The sequence below is a fragment of the Palaemon carinicauda genome, chromosome 37, assembly GCF_036898095.1.
Source record: "Palaemon carinicauda isolate YSFRI2023 chromosome 37, ASM3689809v2, whole genome shotgun sequence".
Classification (NCBI taxonomy): domain Eukaryota; kingdom Metazoa; phylum Arthropoda; class Malacostraca; order Decapoda; family Palaemonidae; genus Palaemon; species Palaemon carinicauda.
The window spans coordinates 63,420,680-63,446,775 of NC_090761.1; the positions used below are offsets into that span (position 1 = coordinate 63,420,680).

The following is a 26,096-nucleotide window of genomic DNA, read 5'->3' on the forward strand; positions in this document are numbered from 1 at the left end:
CTATATAATTTTACTTTAATCGTCTTATGTCCGTTTACGCTTTAATTATTTATTATTATATAAGTCTGTGTCTGGATGGCCTGGGAATATGATGTCAAAGGAAATTAATTCGAAGTAAAAGGCTGAAAAGAAATTGCTAAGGCAAAGGGACTGGACAGTATATTATAATTTGTAGGGAGTTAGACACCCAAGGGAATCATCGAAAAAAATTTCATCGAAAAAAATTGCTGATGGGCATACTGTAGGCAGTACCCTTGTGAACTAAAGTTATGAAGTTAATACGTTTCCTCATTGGGCTATTTTTCCCTGTTGGAAACTATGGGCTTATAACATCGTGCTTTTCCATGTAGGGTTGTAGCTTAGCTATTAATAAAAATTATGTTTTTTTCCAGGTAGAGACAATGACCAAAAATACAATAGAGTTTGACACACCATTCAGAGAACTTGGGTTCCCTGGTGCACCATTCCGATCCACTGTTTTACTACAGCCCACCTCAGGTACTATTTGAGTCTATTGTTTCTCTCTTTCTTGAGATATGTAGATCGGTAGAATGTGTCATATAGTTTGCTTGAGGGTACACTCAGGCACACCCCAAGTTCATATATGAAAGATGTATTTTGAAATTGTTACTGTTTTTAAAATATTTTATTTTGATTGTTCATTACTTCTCTTGTAGTTTATTTCCTTGTTTCCTTTCCTTGATGGGCTATTTTTCCCTGTTAGAGCCCTTGTGCTTATAGCATCTTGCTTTTCCAACTAGGATTGTTGCTTAACTAGTAGTAATAATAATAATAATGGTCTTCATATTGAAGAATAGTTTCATCTTTTGTTTTTTATTTCAGGTTGCATAGTTAATTTAACTGAATGGCCTCCATTTGTTATCGTGTTGGATGAGGTAGAACTTGTTCACTTTGAGAGAGTCCAGTTCCATCTGAAGAATTTCGATATGGTGTTTGTCTTTAAAGACTACTCGAGGAAGACGGCCATGATTAATGCTATTCCTATGAATATGCTTGATCATGTAAAAGAATGGTTGAAGTAAGTACAATCTTGACCACCTGCCAGTACTGTTTAGTAGCTCATACATTGTGGTACACAACAAATCTATCACTCTTTAGCACTAGGCCAACCTTGCAGTTTGTTAAAAAGGCTGATATGGATGCAAAAGACTGAAAAACAAGAGATCTGCAATTTATGAGGGAGGTAATAAGTGTTAATTTTTTGTGGTGTAAATGCTTAAAATTTTGTGTTGAAGCAAACAAAAGTTATAATGAACAAAATATGCAGATAGTGGTCAGGCATTTTAAATTAACGAATAGTAATAGGAAAATATAAATGGACTTTAATTAGTTTAGGCTAATTATTGTTTGTTTCTATTATTATGTAGAGGGTTTCTTATAAATTAGTTACATTATACTGATGTCAAAATTCTAAGGTATAGTCAATTATGGGGGGTAATTTGGAGCATTTCTATCAGTAAATATTTTCAAATTTTCACCGTGAACGTTGAGGTTTACCCCTGAAAATATAGAAGGGTAGAAGATTGGTGAATGTGATATCAAGATGTCTAAGAAAGCATAGGAATAGTTCAGATGAAGTTAAAGGTTGCCAAAATACTGGACAACAAAATTCTCAATGGTACACAAAGTAAAGACATTTTTTTTTTACTTTATTTTAAGCTTCTTACTAGTTAATAAGTATGCTAATAATGATGAATTTATAGGTTTGGTAGCCAGAGGCAGGAAACCTTTAAAATATCAATATAGATTAGAAACAATTTTGTAAGAACATAACTAAAGAGGTAGAAGCAGCAGTATGACGATGTGTTAGGGGACTGAAAAATAATATAAGAACTGCTCATATGTATAAGTGGGAATTCAGGTGTAAAGTGCTTAGAACAGGCATTGTGGAGATCATTTCACAGCTACACTTTAACTGATATGTGAGATAAGAATGATTCAGGTCAAGGATATTGGTGAACTGCCTTTGGTCCCTATGAATTAACATTTAGGAATGGGAAAATGTGTAACCATTGACAAAATTTAGATAAGAGTTAGTTTGTTTAAAAGTTGAAAAATGCCTGTTTAGAGCATTAATTCATAATTTTTAATTTTATGCTTTGAAATATATTGCTTTTGTATTTGAAGTAAAGAAATTACTGTTATACTTCAAGTTTAGTGGTTAATTGATATCAAGGCTGGTGATTTATGACGAAAAATATAATTAACGATTAAGAAATTCCAGCCAGACACTATAAGCACCTTTAGTGTGCCCTCCTATGTCGTCACTAATACATGCAGTTGATAGTTCAACTTTTTACTCCCTGCCTAAAAAATTTGTATATTTCAATTGTAATAGTTATGGCAATCCCCTACATTTATGCTTAGATTTCCTACTGTTTATTAACAAAGATCATTTTAGAATAAAAAACAACTTCACATGAGGAATGACTGTATGGAATGTCTTTGATTTTGTTTAACTTAGATGATGAGAAATTGTATATGGAAAACAAGAACGAAGCATATAACTTATATTGAGGAATAGAATCATAAGGTGAATTTTTCAATTTAAGATTTAAGTATTACAATATTGATATAATTTTCAGAAATGCTATCAGGGCTTTCCACAATTCTCTTGTTATTTTTCTTTCACGAATTAAACTATGGTTCAGTATGTAAGCTATATTAAAAACTTTCCAGCTCCTGTGATATACGGTACTCCGAGGGAGTGCAGTCACTCAACTGGGCTAAAGTCATGAAGACAATTATTGATGATCCCGATGGCTTCTTTGAACAGGTTTGTCAATTTTTTTTTTGATAAGGCTTTGAATCAAGTTGTACTGTTGTGAATTACTGGATGCATTTGTGTAAGAACTTCATTTTATTAACCCTTTAACCCCCGGGGTTTTTGGAAATTTCCAACCCTTAACCCCCAGGGGGTTATATTTTTCCCAGCACATTTTGCAGTATATTTTCTTTAAATTGCTCTAACAGCCTTAATTTTTGTCATAGAGAGGTCAGGTTGGTCTCATTCTCTTGGAAAATGCCTGAATTTTCTCAAAAAAATATCAAAAAATATGAAAAACAAATTTTTATAGCAATTTTTTGCAAGGACGTACCGGTACGTCCATGGGGGTAAAGGGATGGCTTTTGTGAAACGTACCAGTACGTCCTTTGGGGGTAAAAGGGTTAATCATCTCAATCAATCCATATTACTTATGTTAGTATGAAAAGTTGTGACCTTGTTATTGACTCAGAATTTTGTTATAAAACTTTCACAATTAATTCACTCCGCATTGTTTATTGAACATATTTACAGTAATTGTAAATTTTATCATAGGCAAACCATAGTGAATTAATTGAATATTGATAAAGAATTAATATTTATTCTAATTCTTAACTAGGTTTCAATTTTCAGTTTTATAAACTTTTATTTGTACATCATTTTTTTTTATGAGGGGTCTGTGATCTGAATTTTGTATTGAAGTACAGTATTTGAATTTAATTTTTTTTATGGAATTTTTATATTTATTTCCAGTACAATATTTTGTTTTTATTTGTATATTTGATGATAGATTTATAATTAAATTTTCCCCTCCAAATGATAACTAGTCATTATACAATAGTCTGTTCCTTTGTTAGATTTAATAATCATTAATAAATATAATTTTACCTTAAGTTGGACATAATCGTCAATAAATATAATTTTACCTTCGCCAATTTATTTGCGGTAAAAGGTTATATTTTTATAGGCTTGTAATTTAATTAGTGACAAAATGTGCATAATTCCATTGCCTATCTAGTAATATAAAACATATAGTGATGTCATTACAAAAGTAGGAGTGCCCGTTCTAGTAGTCCTTTCTTTCATTTTTCTTTCACTGTTCCCTGGATGTTGTAAGAGGTCTACTAAATTGTTATCCGTAGTTTATTGAAGGTCTTATACCATTGTACAGTATAGTCTGACTTTACTCAAGTCAATAACCTCTCCAAGTTGGTATGAATATGACTAGTAAATATTTTATTGCAGTTAAATGATTTTGAAATTATCATATTTTATTTGTTAACCTTCTAATTACCAAGTAATTAGAAAAAGCCTTAGGATGATTGACAAATTCTCTAATATATATATATATATATATATATATATATATATATATATATATATATATATATATATATATATATATATATATATATATATATATATATATATATATATATATACATATAAATATATATACACACACAGTAGGGTCCTGAATTATACGATTCCCCTTTTATGCGAACGCCATTTTTCAAAAATAGATTTTCTGTATCTGCGAAGCTGTTCAAAGTCTGCGAGTCAAGCACTACAAAATGTATCAAATCTATTGTCTTTCTAAGTATATTGGTAGCCCTAAATACGGTGATTTATCATAAATGTTACAAAACAATATTAACATAATTTCATAGTGAATAGCCTATTTAAGGATAAAATTCCACATCAACAATGAAATCAACTGTTAACTGTGCGAGTCCAGCTGACAAAATGCAAACAGAATTGTGGTTACGTTCTCGGCAATCTTTATCTTTCTCCAACCTTACGATAATTGTAATGGTGGTGTTAATGATGGTATATCAAAGCATTATTTGTATTTTTCCCTCCGGGCGTTCAAGGTTTTCACGAGTAGACTGGGTTCGTTTATCGGCAGTGAATAGCCTAAACTTCGGTAATGAGTCGGCAATATTTTGTCATATTTTAAACAGTATACATTTGATTTGCAAAGATTGGTTTTGTAGAGTACACGGTAAAACAAAAATCTCTCTCTCTCTCTCTCTCTCTCTCTCTCGAGAGAGAGAGGGGGGGCTTTCTGGCATTTAAAACCATTTCTCTCTCTCTCTCTCTCTCTCTCTCTCTCTCTCTCTCTCTCTCTCTCTCTCTCTCTCTCTCTCTCTCTCTCTCTCTCTCTCTCTTTCTTTCTTTCTTTCTTTCTTTTTGCATCGAACGTAATAGCGGTAACCTAATTTTTCGATGACTTTAAAAATGTCCTAGTACTTTCTTCTTCTTTTACCTTTTTTGCCTATGGTTCCATAATTGAGGTGGGTACAAGTTGACTTATAACTGAAGTTGGGAAAAGTATTTTGGATGTGGAAAGGACAATTATCTTTCGTAACAGTTTAGAATTATCGTAAATTATCATTTTGTCATTAGCGGCAGTTTTCTATTGTGGATTAAACGCATATGGAAAAAAAAGTTTTCCCGCTTTGCTACGAATTTAGGAATTTATATGGATACGATAAGTAAAATATTTGCAATAACAATGTTTACTAAATGTTTTTAATATCATTAGTTATCACTTTGATCATGTGTGTTTAATACGTTCGTTTCTTTATGATGATCGAACATGGGGCGTACAAGTAAACAAATGGAAGGTTTCCGTTTCAGGCAGCGTCATAAGAAAAACCTTATGTAAATGGCAATCATTTAATTTATTTGGAAGTCCTAAGAAAAATTAAGTAAAACATTGGTAATAACAAAATCAACATATAATCAATACTTGGTAAGATTGCTGTCGATGCAAAAACTAACCTATACACAGATGTGTAAATGCGTCTGTTTCTTCGTTATGATCAGAGATAAACGTAAACAAAACGTTGGTTGTCGTTTTCTATTGTGGTTTTTGGCGTGTTTAAGAAACGCATGATATAAAATTGCCCTTATTTTGATAATTCTGGATTTTCAGTCATTCAACAAAAGCTAGTGTATAGAGTTATGGTTTTGCTATCCACCAGTTGTCTTATACAATAGATATGACAAACAGTAAAATTTCTGTAGTATTTTGGGTCTTGTTATAACGGGAAATATATGGTATTTATACCCATCCTGGTTGTTATTTTAATCATTTTTCAGTTAGAACTTTAAAGCATATTAAATGTTTGATTTATTTACAAGAACAATTTGGTATTATAAAGAAGTACAGTATAGTACATAGAAAGTATTGGAAATAGCTAGTAAACACATTTGAATAGGCAAGTTGCTGGTTGCCATGGCCCCAATGGAATTATTTCTGTTTGTTGTGTGTTTCGAAATATGGGATTATCCATTTACACGAGGTGATTGATCGACCAAATTCTCGCATAATTCGGGACCCTACTGTATATATATATATATATATTGTGTGTGTGTGTTTATAATCAATTTATGTGAAACCACATTCCAATTGCAGGGTGGATGGTCTTTCTTAGATCCAGATTCTGACGTAGAGGAGCGTCAAGAGGATGAAGAAGATTCCGAAGACGATGGAGTATATGCCCCAAGTGATGAGGAGTTGGGATCAGAAGAGGAAAGTGAAGACTATTCAGAAGGCGACTCAGAAGTCTCAGAATCTGATTATAGCGAAGGTAAATGCCATTTGAAGTGAATTTTAGTAATTTCTAGAGTATCTTGAAGTTCTCCTTTTCATCTTTCGGTCCCTTAGCTGTGCAGCTTCGGTAACTATACTACTAGCGATCTTCATCTCCGTTTAAATCCTGTATGGGGTTAGTATTGCTTAGTGGGCATTATTGAAGGATCTTTGTAGCATACTAGTTCCATTTAGCCTTCGATTTTACATTTTCCCTCACTTTCTTTCTTCTTTCTTGCTACCCAATCTCTTTTCTTCATAATGCTCCTGCAGCGGTCCATTTACTCGCTGGGGTCTTACACAAGTAGTCCCTTAATAAAGGGAAAATGGAAAACAAATAGCGCCAAATGATACAGTTCATTACTTCTGTTTTCCAGCTAGCACAATGAATTGGATGAAACTAACATAAAAGTGAAAAATATTTTACTTGTTTACATGTTTGCTCTTAGCCCTACTAATTTCTTACAGCTCGTGCATCACATGACAAGGGTAGTACTGCTGGTTAGCTCATACGTATTTTATCAACAGGTGATTGTTCCAACACAGAGACTTACCTCGAAACACTTTCCTAGGAGTTACCTGGAACCTCCTCTCAAACGACCAGAGTTTTGTGTAGTTTACCCTACTCCCATTTTCTATAATGATAGGCCTAGCGGAGGAATACGTGCCTTGAGGGCAATACCAAGTCAGGCCACATGTTTCCCAGGTCGTAGGCTTCAGTAAGTTCTCTGGTCGCTTCGCATTATCACACGACGCTCCTCTGATCTCAGTGCGACCCTTTGTGTCTCGTGGCCACGTGGTTACCGCATGGTCCGTTGTGCTCTGTGTGGGGAGTGGGGATCAACCTCAGGCTTGGAAAGGAAAGCCCTGCAAGACTTCCCAGCCACAGGCCCAGGGCAACGACGAGGATGCTCCATAACGCAAAGCTAACACACCAAGAGACACAAGGATGTAAAGGGAAAGTGAAATGGAAACACGTGGGTAACACGCGGTAAGCACAAAGGATTGGGGGACACGAGGGTCGCACAGGTAAGAGAGAGCGCGGCGAGATGTATATCACGTCGCGACCAGAAACTTACTGGAGAGTCGACCTGAGATATCACTCTGCCTGACCCCGGGGTCGCCTCGGGCATGTACCACACTGCCAGAGGTTGACCCCGTAGAAAACGAGAAGAGGGAGATAAACTATACAAAAAGCTGGTCGGTTAGGTAGAGTTAGCCAGTAACTCCTAAGAAGGTAGTTCTAGGTAAGTATGTTAGGAAGAATACAAATTACTTAAAAATTTGTGATTTTGTGTTGTCAATGGTACCTGTAGATTGGGTTTGTGCATGTATTGTACCACTATATAAGGGTAAGGGAGATGTGCATGAGTGTTGTAATTCAAGGGGTATTGTTTGTTGAGTGTGGTGGGAAAAGTGTATGGTAGAGTACTGATTAAGAGCATTAAGGATAAAACAGAGAATGCAATCTTAGAAGGACAGGGTGGTTTTAGAAGAGGTAGGGGTTGTATGAATCAGATTTTTACAGTTAGGCAGATATGCGAGAAATATTTAGCAAAAGGTAAGGAGGTGTATGTTGCGTTTATGGATCTGGAGAAAGCGTATGATAGAGTTGATAGGGAAGCAATGTGGAATGCGATGAGGTTATATGGATTTGGTGGAAGGTTGTTGCAAGCAGTGAAAAGTTTCTACAAAGGTAGTAAAGCATGCGTTAGGATAGGAAATGAAGTGAGCAATTGGTTTCCGGTGAGAGTTGGGCTTAGACAGGGAGGTGTGATGCCGCCGTGGTGGTTTAACTTGTATGTTTGTGGCGTGGTGAGAGAGGTGAATGCTCGAGTGCTTGAACGAGGATTGAAACTGGTAGACGAGAATGACCATGAATGGGAGGTAAATCAGTTGTTGTTTGCGGATGATACTGTACTGGTTGCAGACGCGGAAGAGAAGCTTGGCCGATTAGTGACAGAATTGGGAAGGGTGTATGAGAGAAGGAAGTTGAGAGTTAATGTGGGTAAGAGTAAGGTTATGAGATGTACGAGAAGGGAAGGTGGTGCGAGATTGAATGTCATGTTGAATTGTGAGTTGCTTGAGGAGGTGGATCAGTTTAAATACTTGGGGTCTGTTGTTGCAGCAAATGGTGGAGTGGAAGCAGATGTACGTCAGAGAGTGAATGAAGGTTGCAAAGTGTTGGGGTCAGTTAAGGGAGTAGTGAAAAATAGAGGGTTGGGCATGAATGTAAAAAGAGTTCTATATGAGAAAGTGATTGTACCAACTGTGATGTATGGATCGGAGTTGTGGGGAATGAAAGTGACGGAGAGACAGAAATTGAATGTGTTTGAGATGAAATGTCTAAGGAGTATGGCTGGTGTATCTCGATTAGATATGGTTAGGAACGAAGTAGTGAGGGTGAGAACGGGTGTAAGAAATGAGTTGGCAACTAGAGTTGATATGTATGTGTTGAGGTGGTTTGGCCATGTTGAGAGAATGGAAAATGGCTGTCTGCTAAAGAAGGTGATGAATGCAAGAGTTGATGGGAGAAGTACTAGAGGAAGGCCAAGGTTTGGATTGATGGATGGAGTGAAGGAAGCTGTGGGTGATCGGAGGATAGATGTGAGAGAGGGAAGAGAGCGTGCTAGAAATAGGAATGAATGGCGAGCGATTGAGACGAAGTTCTGGTAGGCCCTGCTGCTTCCTCCGGTGCCTTGGATGACCGCGGAGGTAGCAGCAGTAGGGGATTCAGTGTTATGAAGCTTCATCTGTGGTGGATAAAGGGGGAGGGTGGGCTGTGGCACCCCTAGCAATACCAGCCGAACTCGGTTGAGTCCCTTGTCAGGCTGGGAGGAACGTAGAGAGGAGAGGTCCCCTTATTTGTTTCATTTGTTTGATGTCGGCTACCCCCCAAATTTGGGGGAAGGGCCTTGGTATATGTATGTATGTATGAATGTGACTTAAGAAACTTCTGTTATAATTTGTATATGATATACTGAGTTTCCAATTTTTATCTTTTTGTAGAAGATCTGGGTAGTAGTGAAGAATCTGGTAAGGACTGGTCAGATCTGGAACGTGAAGCTGCAGAGGCAGACAAAGAACATGTAGACTTTGAAGATGAATATTCCAAGTCAACAAATAAGAAAAAAGGTTTTCCGGACAAATACAGCAAGAGGTAAGAAAAATTAGCCGATACTATTTTGAGTACATTTAATCGTTGGAGGTTAACTGACATATAAAGTTAGTTCTAGAAATGATGCTTCTATTAGGTGGTGGGATTGCAGATTCACATGACCACCTGTGTTTCAGATTCAAGAACAAATCTTCCGTGAAATCCGTCAAGGACAAACATAGCAAGTAAACACTGGATCCAGTTGTTTATTGTCTTTTATGGTTACCTTCATCTGTTTTTCTTTATTTTATTTTTTAGTGTTCCATTAATTTACAGCTATTTACATAAGAAACCTCACTTCAACCAACCTTGCACATCCATAATCACGTCAGTTGTACGAAGTGAGCAGAGCCTGAGATGGCTTATCTGACCCTTTCATTTTTTCATCTTAAAGATGGGATTCTGTAATTTAAAAACTGAAGAAAGTGGTCTTGGGCAACCTTGGAGTCTCGTAAATTTGCCTACTTTGGATTGTCATTTGTTTGAAGGCAATTTTGGATATCATCTTGAAGTCCCTCTTCTGCCCGAGGATTTGTGCACAAAATTAATTATTGCTTGATTAATTTTTGTTGAATATTCACCAGTAATTGGAATTTGTACTGTAATTTATTCTTATTGCTTCATTATGAAGTAGCATATGTGGATCTCACTTCGTGCATTTGTCTATATTGTAGCATGCAAGAATCTTAAGGATTATGTATCTCTTGAAATTTTGTTTAATTTTTATGACACTGTTCAGACAGGTTTGTTTATGGTTGAGTGAAATAGTTGGCTGGTAATTTTTGCAGAGCATACACATGTAGACCAATCCAGCTTTTAAGAAATTCCTGCGGAGTAATGAGAGATGAGATTTGGAATAGACTTTGTTCAGATTTTTTAGCCTTTGGTATGGAAATAGCTACTGACTTTAATAGACTGGAAGTGGGCAAAAAATGAGATTGGTTTGACCTATGACTGTGAGAGGTTGAGTTTAGGTTCGACTCTTGTATTTGGCCACCCAAAACAACTAATTTATTCTATTAGAAAAGATCTTCTATCCACTTTTCTTTTATTTGTAAACTTGTCTGCTGATGTCTTACACAAAGAATAAGATAAAGAATGTCTTGTACTCGTTGGGGATACTAGTTCTATTTAGCCGTATACCACAGTAATAGATGGCATTTTAAGTTCTTTGTAGCGATCTCTTGGCCCCAAATTACTTTGTTTCTCTTTTAATTATTTTAATACTTTCCTTTTTGCCTCTTTCTGTCTTCATGTCTCTTCAGAATCCTCAACTTTGCCTTTCTCTGACTTTCAGAACTCATTTAAAAACACATGTTTTTGGTGAGCCTCATTAGTGTCTTGAAACAGATTGCTGTAAGTCCTTTAAATACAAATATTTGACCTGTGAACTTTCAAAGATGTAGGAACAAATCACATTTTAAGTAATTTGTATTTTTCCTAACAATACGTAATTACCTTGAACTACTTTCGGGTAATGGCCCGCCCATCCTACCCCGAGTGCCTTGCTGGACTTCATAGATACCTGAGCAAGCATGCTCTCTGACCTGGGGGATAGCCTCAGGGCATGTTCCACTCCACCTGAGGTTACCCCTCATAGAAAACGGGACTAGGGGTAAACTACACAAAACTCTGGTCGGTTGGGAGGAGATCCCAGATACTCCTAAGAAAGTAGTTCGAGGTAAGTATTGTTAGGAAAAATACAAATTACTAAAAATTTGTGATATTTGACCTGTGAACTTTCAAAGATGAAGGAATTATTCAAACTAGTCAAAAATTTGGTGTGGCTGAACGTAAAACTGCATCCGTGCAGGAGGTTAGTTTGCATCTTTGGTGCTTGGCGATGTGTGGAATTTTGTTACAGTAGTCTCCTCTCGATCCTGGGCGGCCTTTATCAACTATGAACAGCTTTGCTTCTTTGTGTGTGTGTGGTGTTTTGAGTCCAGAATGTTTATTATTAATTTTTAAAGCAGTGATGATCATGCAGGTACTGCCAAGAATTGGCAGCTCATATCAATGAGCCCTAAAATTAAAAATACAGAAAGTACAACTGGCAAAAATATTGATGACGTATTTTTGTACAACAAATCCACCATACAAGGACAAATTAGGCTTTTTTCTGATTGACATACAAAATTAAAAACAATTCCAATAACTTTGAAAATATTTTATTATATAAAAATAGGGAATTTTGTTACCAACAGAGTCTACTTATGTAGAGGTAGGAAAATCAACTTGACCAAAATCCTTGACAAAAAAAAATTTTCAACTTTTGGTCGCAATCATATAGATAGATAAAAAAATTAATACAATTCCACTAGCTATTATTAAAATAATTTGGGTAACAACCGCTGTAGGAAAATTCTTGATACATAGTAGACTTGCGCTCTAGAAGTACAATCAGCGGATTGAAAAGGGAAAAAGAACGTTCGTTGTTGGTCATGAGCATGCAAGGGAAATCGGTGAATGAAATCCAAATCCATCAATGGATTGGTATTGCATCAGTTTACTTTGCATGTTCACAACCAACAATAAAAAAATGTTCACAACCAACAATAAGAAAAAAATTTTGGCCCTAAAGTTAGCGAATTTGCTACTCAGATCCAGCCCACAAATTGAGAATTCTTACTACAATGTGTAACAGTTGATAAAATTTTATTCTATTTTTTTTATTTGTAGTTATTTCATTTTATTGTTTTCAAATGCTTTTAGAAATGCATCTGTTGGAAGATCATCGGACTGAAATAGATGGAAAAAAATTATTTTAATCTGTCATTGAAATCCGAGATAAATTGAAAATTTAATTAAATTTGAAAAGAAATTTATCAGGAATTTTAGACACGTGGGTTTACTCACTAGAAGTAGCAAGATTATCTCGCTGTCATAGTGGAGGTTAGGGAGATCTTGTTTCTTTGTTTGGGACGTATTGTAGACCCGTTTCAGGGTAATAGATTTCTTCGTTACATTATTGTCATCGTTTTATCTTGCTATGAATTATATAAAACTCTAAGAGTGTACATGCTAACATGTTCATTATATTTTTAATGAACTTGTCTAGTGTTCAGGGCTTCAGGTTCGTAGAATGGTTCGAAACATCCAAAGTTTGGGTCTGGTCTTAAAAGTAATAAAATGATCATTATATGGTCAAATTGATTGATTGCATTGTTATTTGGTCATCGCAAGTTGAGGAAATTCATGTTTGCTTTGGATTAGATAAAAAACATTCAACATCTGAGGTTATTGAGAATAGTGAACAGGGCCTTACCTAGAATATAATATAAAGAATTGGTATAAACTTTATTTTTTTACCAATCCTCAGGCATCTTGAATGTCTTGTGGAGTAAGTGTCTTTAAAGGGCTCCTGCCCCTTTAAATCTTAAGAATTATTTACCAATGCTGATTAGTATTTAAAACAGTCGTCCTACCTAACAGTGTCAATTTTGTTTTTCTTTTTTAATAGTACATGGCAGCATGCAAAATGAAGTATGCCGTAGTTTGCTTAGTATAAAGGATTTAGAATCCAGTAGGTTACAGAGCACTTGAGAATGGCAAAGTCCAGTAATATTTTATATTTTTATGTACAGTATTAGATGTTTAACTGAAAATTCACTCATTTTTCTGTTAATGATATACACAATTTTTCTTTCAGCTCCAAACACAAGTCTTCATCAAGACATGACAGGTAAATCCAAATTGCTTATTTGAATTGTATATTTTTTTTTTTCAAACAATTTTCTCAAATAGTTACCAGAATTTTTTCCCGATGAACCTCTCCTAATGTTCATAACCAATGTTCCATTTGATTTTTCTCCAGAACTCCACTTTATTTATTCGGGAGTAAAATACTGCACAGCACTAAAGAATGTTCTCAATTAGCTACCAAAATCCTAGATTGATCATAGCAAGAATTCTACATTACAGCACTATAACAATTAATTTAATGTATGAACGTGCTGTATTTATACACAGTGGTGCCTCAGAGATCAAACTTAATGCATTCCAAAAGTTTTGAACACAGAATCAATTTTTCCCATAAGAATGAATGGAAATAGTATTAATTGTTTCTCCACCCGACGCTCTTGTCAAGGGCCATTTTTTACAGTTTACAATATCAAAATATAGTCCATAAATATTGGGTAACTGGCCTTCTAGGATTTTTCTCATATTGGCCATTTTTTATGGCACTATGACTTCTTATTTAGTACTAAACACTGATCATAAAGTTTATTTTTACTTAGGTTTTAAGTTATTCCTGTGACGACCATGATCTTACTGGAAGTATATTTTCTACAAAATTGTGTAACTTCCCATTTTGCCTTTCCTTTATCACTGAGTTACTAAACTTTTAGAAGCTGTTGTTTATGAATAAATACTATTAATGAAATTATCGAAAAAGTCAAAAGAACGATTGTTTGCAGATCATAACTGGATGAGAGCTATTGGTAAACTGGGTCAGTTGCCTTTGCCAGAATAGTCTGTCACCCTGGCTAATTATCTTGCCCACACCCAGACCTTTTCGAAAATTTTGTTAGATCACTGAATTGCTTGAGCATTCAATCTCCGAGGTACTGCTGTACATTGAGCATAATGAATGCTGTGTATAAGTGGGTACAGAATGTAAAAACATGCTTTACCTTTGCACAATGTAAGCTCTTTGCCCCCCCCCCCCCCTCCCCTGTATTGGTAAGGACAATTACTAGTTTGCACTCTAGTGTGTGGATGCATGTGGGTCAACTTTACCAAATTATAAACATATCCAGTGTGTGGATAGACATGTGGGTTAACTTCACTGAATTGTAAACAAATTCTTAAAAGGAATTTTGACAATCTTCATAATTTCTAATAAACCTAATTTTGGTAATTTTAAGGAATGAAATGGAGTAATAGTGTGTTAACTTGTATATTCCATTTATAAAGTATTAATAGTAATTTTGTTATAAAATTAATACATACACCATTATGCACACAATTAAATTCCGATAGATTTGAGTCTCAATTTGCTGCAACCCTTAATACTCTAACTCTTGCTTTGTGAATGGAACAATTTTTATTTAGCTTCCAACAACCAGTCACTGATTTTAAGAAGTTTTACCTGTTTCTTAATTTTCCACGAGTTACTTTAGAAGGTGTTATTGGATCACCTTAACACTTACTAGGTCTATATGAAGAGTGCTTCTGACTATAATCAATCATCATGATTTTAATTTCCCATAAATATCAAAACAAGCCAGATTAAACGGGTTTATTTGCTTTTGTATGGAACCCGTTTATTACATCTCATGATATTTTTAATATATTTGTTAAGCATAGTCCTGTGTTTCATTTCAGCAGGCACAAGTCTCACAAGTCATCTCATTCATCTCCTCACAAATCTTCATCTAGTAAGTCTTCACACAAATCGCCAAGCAAGGACAAAAATAGAGACAAGAACCGTCACCATTCCAGTAGCAGCAGTAAGCATAGTAGTGACAAGAAGAGGTCCCGTGATGACTCTAGCGGCCGTGACAAGAAAAAGAGCAGGTGAGGATCATAGTTCCTTTCCACTATTTTGCTAACTAAACAAAATGTATTTTTAGTGTATGTTTGTAGTTTTATAATTAACTTTAAGCAGAATGAATTAATGCATAGATATCAGCATTTGATTAATTTCCAAAAAAGGAAACCTACTGTAGACATAATGCTCTTCAAAATCAGTAAGGAAAACAAAAATATTTTGAATTTAGGTGCTGACAGCAAAATTTGGTGTTCAATCTCTTTTCAATTTAAATCTCTTTACCTGTTTCATATATTTCAAGTTAACCTTATTAATTAAATTATTGAATTACAGTACAAGTAAATTTTGCTGTCACTATAAAATAAAAAGGTATAAGGTAAACTATAGGATTTTCTTCCTACTTAATTCAGTTCTTGTTACTATTGAATGGATACTTCGATCGCTTTCTCACATTTTTGTTGGAGGGTAGTTGTAATGCTCTCAGCTTACAATCTTAGGACTCATTCAAATATCTGCCTGGATGAGGGAAACAGAATACTTAAAAATTGAGTACTGTACATCTGTTTGCCAAAGCAACAAATTTATTACTCAATGGGAATTGACTATTGCAAGTCACAGCTAGGGTGAAGGTATACAAGTGTGGGTTTATATTCATCAGCATTAATGTTTACATTTAGATATGGCTGGATAAGGTTTTCCCTCATAGTATAGGAATAAAATCAATCGAAAGATTTCTCAACCTCATAATCGGTTCAAATAGGGTAGGATGATAGCCTCATACATTAAAGCTAATCTATCATCCCCAGAAGTGGGAATTTGAATTACAGAATTTATTAAGCCCTTTGGAATGAGATCAGGCCAGTGGTTCAGGTGTGTGTGTGTGTAGTCACTTGATTAACAAGTACCTTTTCAATCATTAGGACTTCAGAATTAGTGTTTCAGGGATATCGTGATTGCAATTTGTGCTCTTTTTATCAATGAGTTTGTATGAACATTTTATTATAGAACTAATTTTTTCATTTTCTATTCTGTAGTTGTACAATTTAGGTAATTGGATTATAAAAATTCTCAAAAGGTTTTAAGAAGCTCTTTAGCTTGGGTTACGTTGCAAGTCGAATTTTGTTAAATTTTGACTTTTGATAGACTTCTGATAGACTTCACATACCTTAGATTTTTAGCTGCAAAGGTCAACAAATAATCCTGTTTCATGTTACACATGTCATCTTGCTTACTGCAGTAAATTATATAAAATTGTTTTTTTAGTTTCATTATGAGCTCTGTATCTTAGAATGTTTGAAAGTTTAAGACTATTAGTTTCATTATGAGCTTTGTATCTTGGAATGTTTGAAAGTTTAAGACTTTATTAGTTTCATTATGAGCTTTGTATCTTAGAATGTTTGAAAGTTTAAGACTATTAGTTTCATTATGAGCTTTGTATCTTAGAATGTTTGAAAGTTTAAGACTTTATTAGTTTCATTATGAGCTTTGTATCTTAGAATGTTTGAAAGTTTAAGACTTTATTAGTTTCATTATGAGCTTTGTATCTTAGAATGTTTGAAAGTTTAAGACTTTATTAGTTTCATTATGAGCTTTGTATCTTAGAATGTTTGAAAGTTTAAGACTTTATTAGTTTCATTATGAGCTTGTATCTTACATTCTAAGTTTAAGACCTTCTAATATGTTTATGCATAATGGTTGCATATTTTATCTGGAATTTTTCAGCTTTTGCAATTATTTTTTTTTTCCTTTTCTTACAGGCGTTAGATTATGTTGACCTACACTAGTGACCTCAACAGATTGGAAAGTAATGGGCATACAGGAAATGTGTAATTTAAGAACTTTCTTAATATACCAGTATAACAAGTGGTTATGAGGCAGATTTTGAGTTCCAAGTTCCTTCATTTCTATGCCTCCGCATGTTATATATTCATATATAACTACTAATTTAAATTGATACAGTTGGTGCTTTTTACACACAATACTGTATTAAGAGATTAATTTGGAGAATAATTTTAACCACTTGTTACCATTTGTAATTTTGTCATGTAATGACTGATATTCTACATGAAATATTCTTTGTACCTATTTATTAAAAAAGAGGAATTCAGATCATGTGGTATAGACATTTAGATTTTTAAAATTGCTGTTCCCCCTCATTATTTTTCACACAGTTCATGGTTAAGTTGGCAACCTGTCATTTGTGAAGTACAATTAATCCAACTGTTGTTTCCTTTCTGGTTTTAATTAGAAAAACAAGATATGTAAATCTTTTCTTTTGCAATTTTGCATTTATAGTTCAAACATTTTGTTTTCAAAATAGGAAATTTTATCATTTTTATACTATAGACTTTTTACTGTTTTACCAAATGTGGGGAAGCTTGACTTCTTAATTTCACCAGAATGGTACACCATTACTTGGTCTGATATTTGGAATAAAACTTTTGCAGATCTAGTGGTAATTTGCTCAGTGTTAGAAAAATTAGTAACCAGAAACTAGGGCTATATAATTCTTAAATGTGTAAAACTCTACCTAACTAATTTGAGCAAGTCTTTCTTTTACTGATTTGAGCAAGTCTTTTTCCAATATCAGATGAGTAAATATAATATTAATTGTGAACATATAAAAGCTGTAAGGAATTTTATATATCCCAGCGGAAGATATGAAAAATCCGTTTTCCATTTTGTTTTAAATAACCCACGGATAGTGAAAAGTGCAAATTAGAACAAGAAAGTTTTAAAATCCGTCATCACAAATAATAAGAAATTAACTATATTGCATTAGTTTGGCAATGCCAAAAAAATAAATTGTTTTAAATCTTGGGTCATTGTGGATGAAATGTGCAGAATCCACATGGGAAATATACTTCATACCATTCAGCATAAATGTTTGTTCCTTTGGGTATACAAATCTTTTGTCCTTCAAAAGAAGCGTGTCTTCAGCGCCACTGAAAAGGCCACAGAATTATTAACATAAGGGAGAAGCACTGCTCGCCCACCTGCTGTGGAAGTCACTTGTCTTTTTACACGTACAGATGTATCATTGCACTCTCGACTGTTGGATCTTTTCTTACGTTCGCTTGCCATAAGTCTTGTAGCTCTCACTTACAGTAAAAGCACACTGAAAGGTAAGAATGTGTTCTAGTGAGCTTTGTTTCCTATTGAGGATACAATTCTTTGAAACCTCTTGTGTACCATTGATGAGAGTGAATAAGCATAAAAAAATCTTTCAAGAGTTGCACCATTACTCTCAACCAGATGAAGTGGTGTATGACTCTTGTTGTTTCCTGGTACAGAATATTATCTTATCTCAGGAGGGAGTTATCCATTTCAGACTGAGTTTCATCCTAGTGGCTTTTGTAGCTACAGAGGAAGTGCAATTGTTGTCAGTCACCCAGACAATGACTCTTCTGTGAATGAAGAATGGTTGACAAGGGGAAGGGAGAAAGCACCCTCTCCTTCCTCTACCAATCTTTTCTTCTTTTTTCATTCCCTTTGTTGGACATTTCTACCTTGAGAAGACGACGACAAAATGAGCGGTTCTACTCAGACCCAGTATCAGTGTGGTAGACTAGGAGAGGGTGGGAGTATATGTGCACATTTTTCGTTCCCATCAATATACATGTGACCAACTTGCCAAGTTACTCGCTACTTGCCATATGGAATTTACTTCCCCACCATCCGTTACAGTAATTGGTTAGCAATTGTGCGCCTGGTATTACACCCACCGCTCTTTGACGTGCTCACCTAGTAACGACAGGGTTCCGTGGATGGTGATACCTGCCATGCGGGTTAGCGAGTGTTCCCCTTGTTAAAAAGAACAGTTAGGTAGATTATGTTGTGGCAGAGGTAACTCTTGTAGCCCCAAAGAGGGATTACAGTTATGTCGCCCAAATCATGACTCCTCTGTGAAGGATGGATGGTTGGTAGGGGGGAAGGAGAGTTCACCCTTTCTCCTTTACCAAACTTTTCTTTATTCCCTTCATTGGACATTTTTTCCTTGAAAAGATGATTAAGAATAGTCGCTTGCTTAGGCATATTGCCAAAAGTTGCTTGGGACTTGCAGCAATTGTTCTCCTCTCTTGGGAGGGAGTGATGAAATCAACCATTAATTGGCATCTCTTGGGTCAGTCATGTGAACATAAGCCGGTGTTACAGTTACCACTGTTGCATCGAGAGTAGAGGAGGAGTCCTACTTGGACCGAGTACAAACACCGTAGGAATGCATGTATCCTCCATTCTCATTCCTATCCCATTATGGATGATTGTTCCTTACTCATGTGAGCACTCTTTGGTAGTGGTTCTAATGACTACGCCGACACAGTCAGTGACTTGTCTCTGCTCTGCGCCTCCGAGCCTAACCAACTGCACCCATTTTCCAGAGGGAGGGTATCGGGGACAGTATCCTGGAATCAGAACGAGACGGTTCACTACACGATTCATAATGTGCCTTCCGATATACGTTCCTGGCTCTGCATTATAGAAAGAAATGAAATCCAGAAAAGCACATAATCTCTAGCTGTGAGGTAACACTAACCAATTGATGGTTGGCCTTCAATAATGAACTTGTCAGGCTGCATTCAATTGAAACTTCATCTACAATCACAACCACCAGGGAGGAAAACTGTGTGTTTGGTAACTTAAGGGATTTGTTGTGAATGCAGGCCTAAAGTCATTTCAAAAGTGCCTCTTTATTTCCCGCGCTTGCACACGTGTCCACCTGAGCATTTATGCTAGGGCTGCTTGAAATGACCTCTTCATAATCTTTCCATGGAGAGGTAAGAGATGACTGGTTGATTTTATTGCAATTGAGGAGTCTGATCTCACAGTCAAAGGACAAATACCGGAAATTTTCCATTTACTCGTATATGCTAAGTCAGAAGGGTAGCGCACTTTTTTCCTAATCAGAAGGAACTGATGACCCATTCAAGGTAGAAAGAAAATATTCTCTTCAGGCAAAGCTTCATGGGCATTCTATTTTACACTTATCCTTTGGGAGGGAGTAAGAGATCTACAAACGGTTCGATCAGATGGGTCGGTAGCCTAGGTGAGGATGAACAGTCCAACTTTTTATCTTTAGATTTTTTCTTGAAAGTGTTGCCTCTGTCTCTATTCTCTGATAGTCAAGGATACCAAAGGGTTCACTAGAAGTCTCCAGATCCAGCTCTTCCTCATTACATGACCTCTTGTCTTGATTCATATTCTTCAATAACGCAATTGCTGCCTTATCAAATTTCAGAAGCACTACTACCTGCACCAAATATATTTGAAAAATTAATGGTGGTTATAAATAGTAAGATGAGATTTCAGTTGAATGACGTGATAAAAAGGTTTATCACCAGGTAGTGTGTCTGGGATTGAAAGGGGAAGGGCATGAAAAGAAGGGGTTTCATTGCTGAGTGAATGGATGACAGGTAAATTAGTGGAATGGAAGGAGAAAGGCGAAGGAGTGCGGAATGAATTAGGTGTGTAAACGGACTAGGTAGATAGAAGGAATTATGTAGTTGTGAGGGGCAACTTAAATGAGAGGTTAAGTGGTTACTGGAGAAGTATGGTGTACCAGGTGAAAATGAGTGGCAAGAGACTGGTAGAAGAGTATGTTGAACAAGAAGTGGTGAAAAGTTGGTTTTTTTTATTACTGATGATACATGGGTAAGAGCGGTAGAAAGGGTTTCAATGGAGTATGTATTGATAACAAGAAGGATGTTTGCAAGATTAAAAGATGTGCGTGTGATTAGGAGAATGGATAATGGTGCCAATTTTTTGGTTGAAAGAAAATTGCTTGTAATGAAATAGTTGGGGGAAAAAAAAAAAAAGGTAAAAAGTGAATATCAAGAAAGGTTGGAAGTGAGTGAAACTAGTGATCTAGAAGAGTGGAGAATTTGGTAAAAGAAAATTTTGTTGGGATTGCGAATGATGTGTCGTAAGAGGATTCTTAGAGGCAGCATGGGGAAGGGTAGTGAATGGTGGAATAAAGGAGTAAAGATGGAAGTAGAGGAGAAAAGGGCATTTGAAGAAGGGCTGCAGGGTAATATTATTGAGATATATGAATGATATAGAGAAAAATTTGTGGAAGTAAAATTTAAGGTAGCCGAGTCAAAGTGGGCAGTTGACTGGAGGTTGGGTCTGGGATTGAGTAAGGAGGGGTGGATCGAGAAGTGAAAGATGAAAATGGAAGTTTCTTGAAAGAAGCGGTAAGGAAAAGGGTGGGCCGAATATTGTTAAAGATTGCAGAATGTTGAGGATAATAGAGAGGCAGGTGTTGAGGTGCCAGTGAGGGAGATGAGAATGAGATATATGAGAGGAAGAGAAGAGAGCGCTAGATAAAACTAGAGCAGGAAAAGCACCTGGTATGGAGGGTGTGAGGGCTGAGATGTTCAAGGAAGGGGCTGCGACTACTAGAATGGTTGGCGAGATTGTTAAAATATTATCACTGGTATCAGTGGACTGGGTGTGTGCGTGTATTGTTCCGTCATATAAAAATGTAAGGAAGATGGGCATGCATGTTAGAATTCAAGGTGTATTATTTTTGATGATTGTGGTTAGATTTAGGATAGGAAATTGAGTGTGTGTGATTTCCAGTGAGAGTGGGACTGAGACAGGATGTATGATGTTGCCATGGTTGTTCAATTTGTTTGTTGAGAGAGTTGAATGCTCGTGTACTAGGTCGAGGATTGAAACTGACAGATGAGTGGGAAGTGAATCGTTTGTTGTTTGTGGATGATACAGTATTGATTGCAGACTCGGAGAAGTTGGGTCGATTAGTGACAGTTCGGGAGGGTGTGAGAGAAGGTGGTTGAGAGTTAATGTGAGTAAGAGCATGAAAAGGGAGGGTGGTGGTAAGCAGAATCAAGAGTTACTGGAGGAGGTAGATCAGTTGCTGTAAATGGTGGAGTGCAAGCAGAAATACACCAGAGAGTGAATGAAGGATGTAAAGTGTTGGTGCAGTGGGTTAGGAATCAATGTAAAATGAGTTCTGTTTAGAAAGTGAATGTACCAACTGTGATATATGGATCAGAGTTGTGGGGAGTAAAAGTGACGAAGACTGAAATTGAATGTGTTCGAGATGAAGTGTCTGAGGAGTATGGCTGGTGAATCTCAATTAGATAGGGTTAGGAACAAAGTAGTGAGGGTGAGAACGGTTATAAATAATTAATTAGCAGCTACAGTGGATATGAATGTGTTGAGGTGGTTTGGCCATGTAGAAAGAATAGGAAATTACTGTGGAAGGTGATGAATGCAAGAGTTGATGGGAGATGTACAAGAGGAAGGCCAAGGTTTGGGTGGATGGATAGAATGAAGAAAGCTCTTGGGTATAGAAGCATAGGTGTGATGAGGGCAAAAGAACGTGCTAGAAGGAGGAATGAATGGCGAGCGATTGTAACAGTTCTGATGGGCCTGCAGCTTCCTCATGCTGCAGTGGTGACCGCTGAGGTAGCAGCAGCAGGAGATTCAGCAGATGAAGCTTCAATTGTGGATAATGGGGGAGGTTGGGCTATGGCACCCTAGCAGTAACAACCAAACTTGGCTGAATATGAGTCCTTCATCAGGCTGGAAGGAGCGAAAAGAAGAAAAATCCCCTTTTGTTCCTTTTTAAAGGTTGGCTATCCCCAAAAATTGCGGGAAGTGCCTTGGTAGATAGATGAACCAGGGGAAATCATACTTTAACAGAAGAGCTGTGAATGAAATGGTTGCCATTACAATATTAAAGTTTATGAGAATTGTGTTAAGTGATTATAGGAAAAAATTAGAATCGCTTGAATTAGTACTGAAGAAATTGCAATGGTACAGTTTTTCAATTGAACATTTAGAAGTCCATATCAATTCATATTAATTCCCTTTATAAAACAAGTGGGTACTTTTAATACAAATTATTAGCTGAAAATATTTAATTTATAATATTGTTTGGTAATATTGCATAAATAAATTTCTTCACTGGTTAATGATGCAGCGGAATATTATGAAGACAACATTTGAAATATTAGTTATATGACTACTTACCCAAACTCTGTTTCATAGTTCAATTTCTTGAAGTCTTCTATTAAATATAGGGTTTACTTTCTAAGTAGAAATATTTCCTAATAAATTCATAACTAAAATCACTGGTTTCCCATGAACAACCGGCCAAACATTCAAGACGATTTAACCACCAAAGGATTAGAAACTCTAAATATGTTTGGCAACATTGCTGCAAGATGTTGAAACAAGTCTTCAGAAATCCCCTGGAAGACCAAAGAGAAATGATTAAGTTATACTATACGGTAATACTTGAGCTCCGGTGTAAAAGAAGGTATTTACAGTACGTACAAAGTATGAAAGCAATTAATTTAAAAAAAAAAAATTACCCATTTGATTTATTCAAGTGATTTGAAAAATAACAAATCTTACCTTGGGCACTAGAAACTGCATATTCTTCATTTCTGCTCCACCCCAGGATGTGGTTTCCATCATAAACCCTTTGATGCATTTGTATACCAACTCGGCCCTCTTCTGGCACCATGACATTGTCATTTCCTAACGAAGAGAAATCAACCCCTTGATAACAAAAGGGCACAAAATTTTGATTGACAAGCGTTATACTTTTATTGTTGGCTGTAAATTGAAGTTTCCTTGTGTAAAGATGATAAGGGATTATGAGGAATCCATGTACTCCTATATCAAACATGCATTCTCCTGTGATACTTAAAGATTAGTGTCAAATGCAAAATTGGCTAACATCTTGACAGATGTTCCATCTTTGGTAGATATCAATGGTATGCTGTTACAACTATTAACTTACAAAGGTGTTGCCAAGATGTAGGGCCTGCCTCGGTGCTAGCCTTCACCATCAATAACGTGACATCCGCTCCCAGGGTCGCCCTAGCCTTATTGGGTTCCTAAGAAACACTCGCTAATTTACAGCAAGGGGGAATATGTATGATTCAGAGGTTTCAAACACTGAACAGTTCTGAAAACCTCTTTTTTTAAAATTCAAGCCTTTGCTGTTGCAGATGGGAAGGGAAAAGGTAGAGGGAGTGCAAGAAAGAAAGAACAGGACTTCATTAGGTAAGATGTCATATGACAGGTCAAGAAAGGACTAGACCAAATATATGATTGAATTGCACTTATGAACTAGGTCATAACCTAGGAAGTGGGAAGCCATGCAGGAACTACTTGTAACCGAAGGAAAACCACAGTTGCAAGGAAAGGAGGTGTACTAAGATTACAAACCATTTTAACTTCCTCAGCCCAGGGTAAACTTGAAATACCCATTTGGACATGATCATAAACTCTCCTAGGAAGAGGTTGGTATCTGACGGCAGTCTCATAGTCTGCAAAGGAGTAAAACTTATGGATTGTACGGCAAAGGTTGGAGAAGACCAGCTTTGCCAATTCAAGGAATGACCATCTCAGTACAAGGTCAGTGATGAGCTATGTTACTAAGGTTCATTAAGTGTTTGGACTGCATACTCATGCATGTCCTCTGATTTGACACAAACCTTTGGAAAATTGTCCTAAAAAAAGAGGGAGAAGTTTCTTATTTGCTAACCCCCTCTTTCTCAGTCAGCCAAAAGTATAAACTACTTTCTCCTGTGATAGATCAACTAGAACGTAGCCTATATGCCTCTGGAGTTTCAAATACAACAGAGAGGTTGTTTGCAGAAGTCAGGATTGACTGACTTTTTACAAACCAGAGGGAGGTTATACAACAGGACATGATTTTGCAGCCAAATCAAAAGGGAATGGGCTTCATAAGTGACAATCTAGCAGTATGATATTCAGTGGGTGGCAGGCTCTCTCAGTTCCTCGACATCTAGGCCAGGTGATTGTGCAGGTATTGCAACCAGACTATCCCCTACTACCAACTTCCCTCCCTATGTTATCACCTCAACCATACAAAGGACAGTGGCAGCACATCCCAAGATTTATACCAAGAAATTGAAGTGTTTTCCAAGGGGGATGTGAAACAGGTCAGTCGTTCCAGACCAGGGTTGGAGACTGAAGTTGAATGTTACCACATCCCTAATGATAGGGCAGAAGATTGACTGGTTGTTCTTAGTAGAACTATCAGATACTTATTTTCACATGCCTCTCCATGTAAAAGCTACTAACACTGAACCCTTCTCTTGGCTAGCCTTTGGTTATGAAAGAATCATTTGACAAAAATTTACCTTGTTGCAAAACCAAACTTACATTATTAAACCCAACCCCACTGAATATTTCATGAGTAAAATTTTCTGGAATTTACCAGAAACAAGAGACTTAGATGAATGGCTTAAAGTTATGTTTGTTATCAAATGAATAATCAGCCCTTAACCCCCTCACTAAGAGGTAGCAGATCCGCCCTAGGTGGCTATATACAAGATTTGTCACCGTCTGATAAACTGTACATGCTCACTACTCTATAATAACCTACATTTCCATTTATATTTGTTTCACTGCTGATTACAGAAAATTGTTTTCAAAAGTTTGTTTTATTTTCTATTGTATTTCACTTGAAACGACCAAAATATTTTTTCCATTCATAGTAAAGTGATTATAGAATAGTTCAGAAATTTGTTTTGTATAAAAAAAACTTTATATTAATTGAAATGACTGTTATTCTGTAATAATTCCACAACAAATAGCCAGCCGAATGATATAAAACTATTCCAGTAACAATGGACTTAACATTATACAGAAATGTAATAAAAATGTCCATTTGTTACCTTCGACACAAGAAGTTTTCTTATAATGTATAATTTATTAGGTATATTATAAACAAAAAACTGATCACAAAAGAAATCACAAATTTTTAAGTAATTTGTATTTTTCCTAACATACTTACCTAGAACTACCTTCTTAGGAGTTACTGGTTAACTCTACCTAACCGACCAGCTTTTTGTATAGTTTACCCCCCTCTTCCTGTTTTCTACGGGGTCAACCTCTGGCAGTGTGGTACGTGCCCTGAGGCAACCCCGGGGTCAGGCAGCGTGCTAGCTCAGGTCGAATCGCCAGTAAGTTTCTGGTCGATCCTGCAGGTTCTCGGGGAAGGATGGGAGGGCCATAACCCGAAGGTAGTTCTAGGTAAGTATGTTAGGAA

The 26,096-nt window shown here is 36.2% G+C and overlaps 2 protein-coding genes across 6 annotated transcripts in view; one reads left to right on the plus strand and one right to left on the minus strand.

Moving 5' to 3' along the window:
• The window catches only part of dre4 (SPT16 homolog, facilitates chromatin remodeling subunit dre4), a 54,674-nt gene extending 36,960 nt beyond the window's left edge, over positions 1–17,714 (plus strand). Inside the window, exons 17-25 of one of the 4 annotated variants that reach the window (XM_068361304.1) lie at positions 393–498; positions 844–1,039; positions 2,701–2,797; positions 6,210–6,384; positions 9,396–9,546; positions 9,681–9,728; positions 13,193–13,225; positions 14,872–15,063; positions 16,795–17,714. In XM_068361304.1, coding sequence (XP_068217405.1) covers positions 393–498; positions 844–1,039; positions 2,701–2,797; positions 6,210–6,384; positions 9,396–9,546; positions 9,681–9,728; positions 13,193–13,225; positions 14,872–15,063; positions 16,795–16,801 — 1,005 coding nt within the window. In that variant the 3' untranslated portion in view covers positions 16,802–17,714. The remainder of the gene's footprint in view (positions 1–392; positions 499–843; positions 1,040–2,700; positions 2,798–6,209; positions 6,385–9,395; positions 9,547–9,680; positions 9,729–13,192; positions 13,226–14,871; positions 15,064–16,794) is intronic. The other 3 variants (XM_068361305.1, XM_068361306.1, XM_068361307.1) reach the window with 3 other exon arrangements.
• A 132-nt stretch (positions 17,715–17,846) lies between these two features.
• Positions 17,847–26,096, minus strand: part of LOC137629733 (FERRY endosomal RAB5 effector complex subunit 3) — a 64,688-nt gene continuing 56,438 nt past the window's right edge. Inside the window, exons 11-13 of one of the 2 annotated variants that reach the window (XR_011041597.1) lie at positions 23,423–23,548; positions 23,036–23,256; positions 17,847–20,285 (exon numbers count right to left, since the gene is read on the minus strand). Coding sequence is in view for 1 of the 2 variants with exons in the window: in XM_068361311.1 (XP_068217412.1) it covers positions 23,167–23,256; positions 23,423–23,548 (216 nt within the window). In the remaining variant the exon portion in view is untranslated. Of the gene's footprint in view, positions 20,286–22,905; positions 23,257–23,422; positions 23,549–26,096 lie in introns of those variants that run through there. The other variant, XM_068361311.1, reaches the window with a different exon arrangement.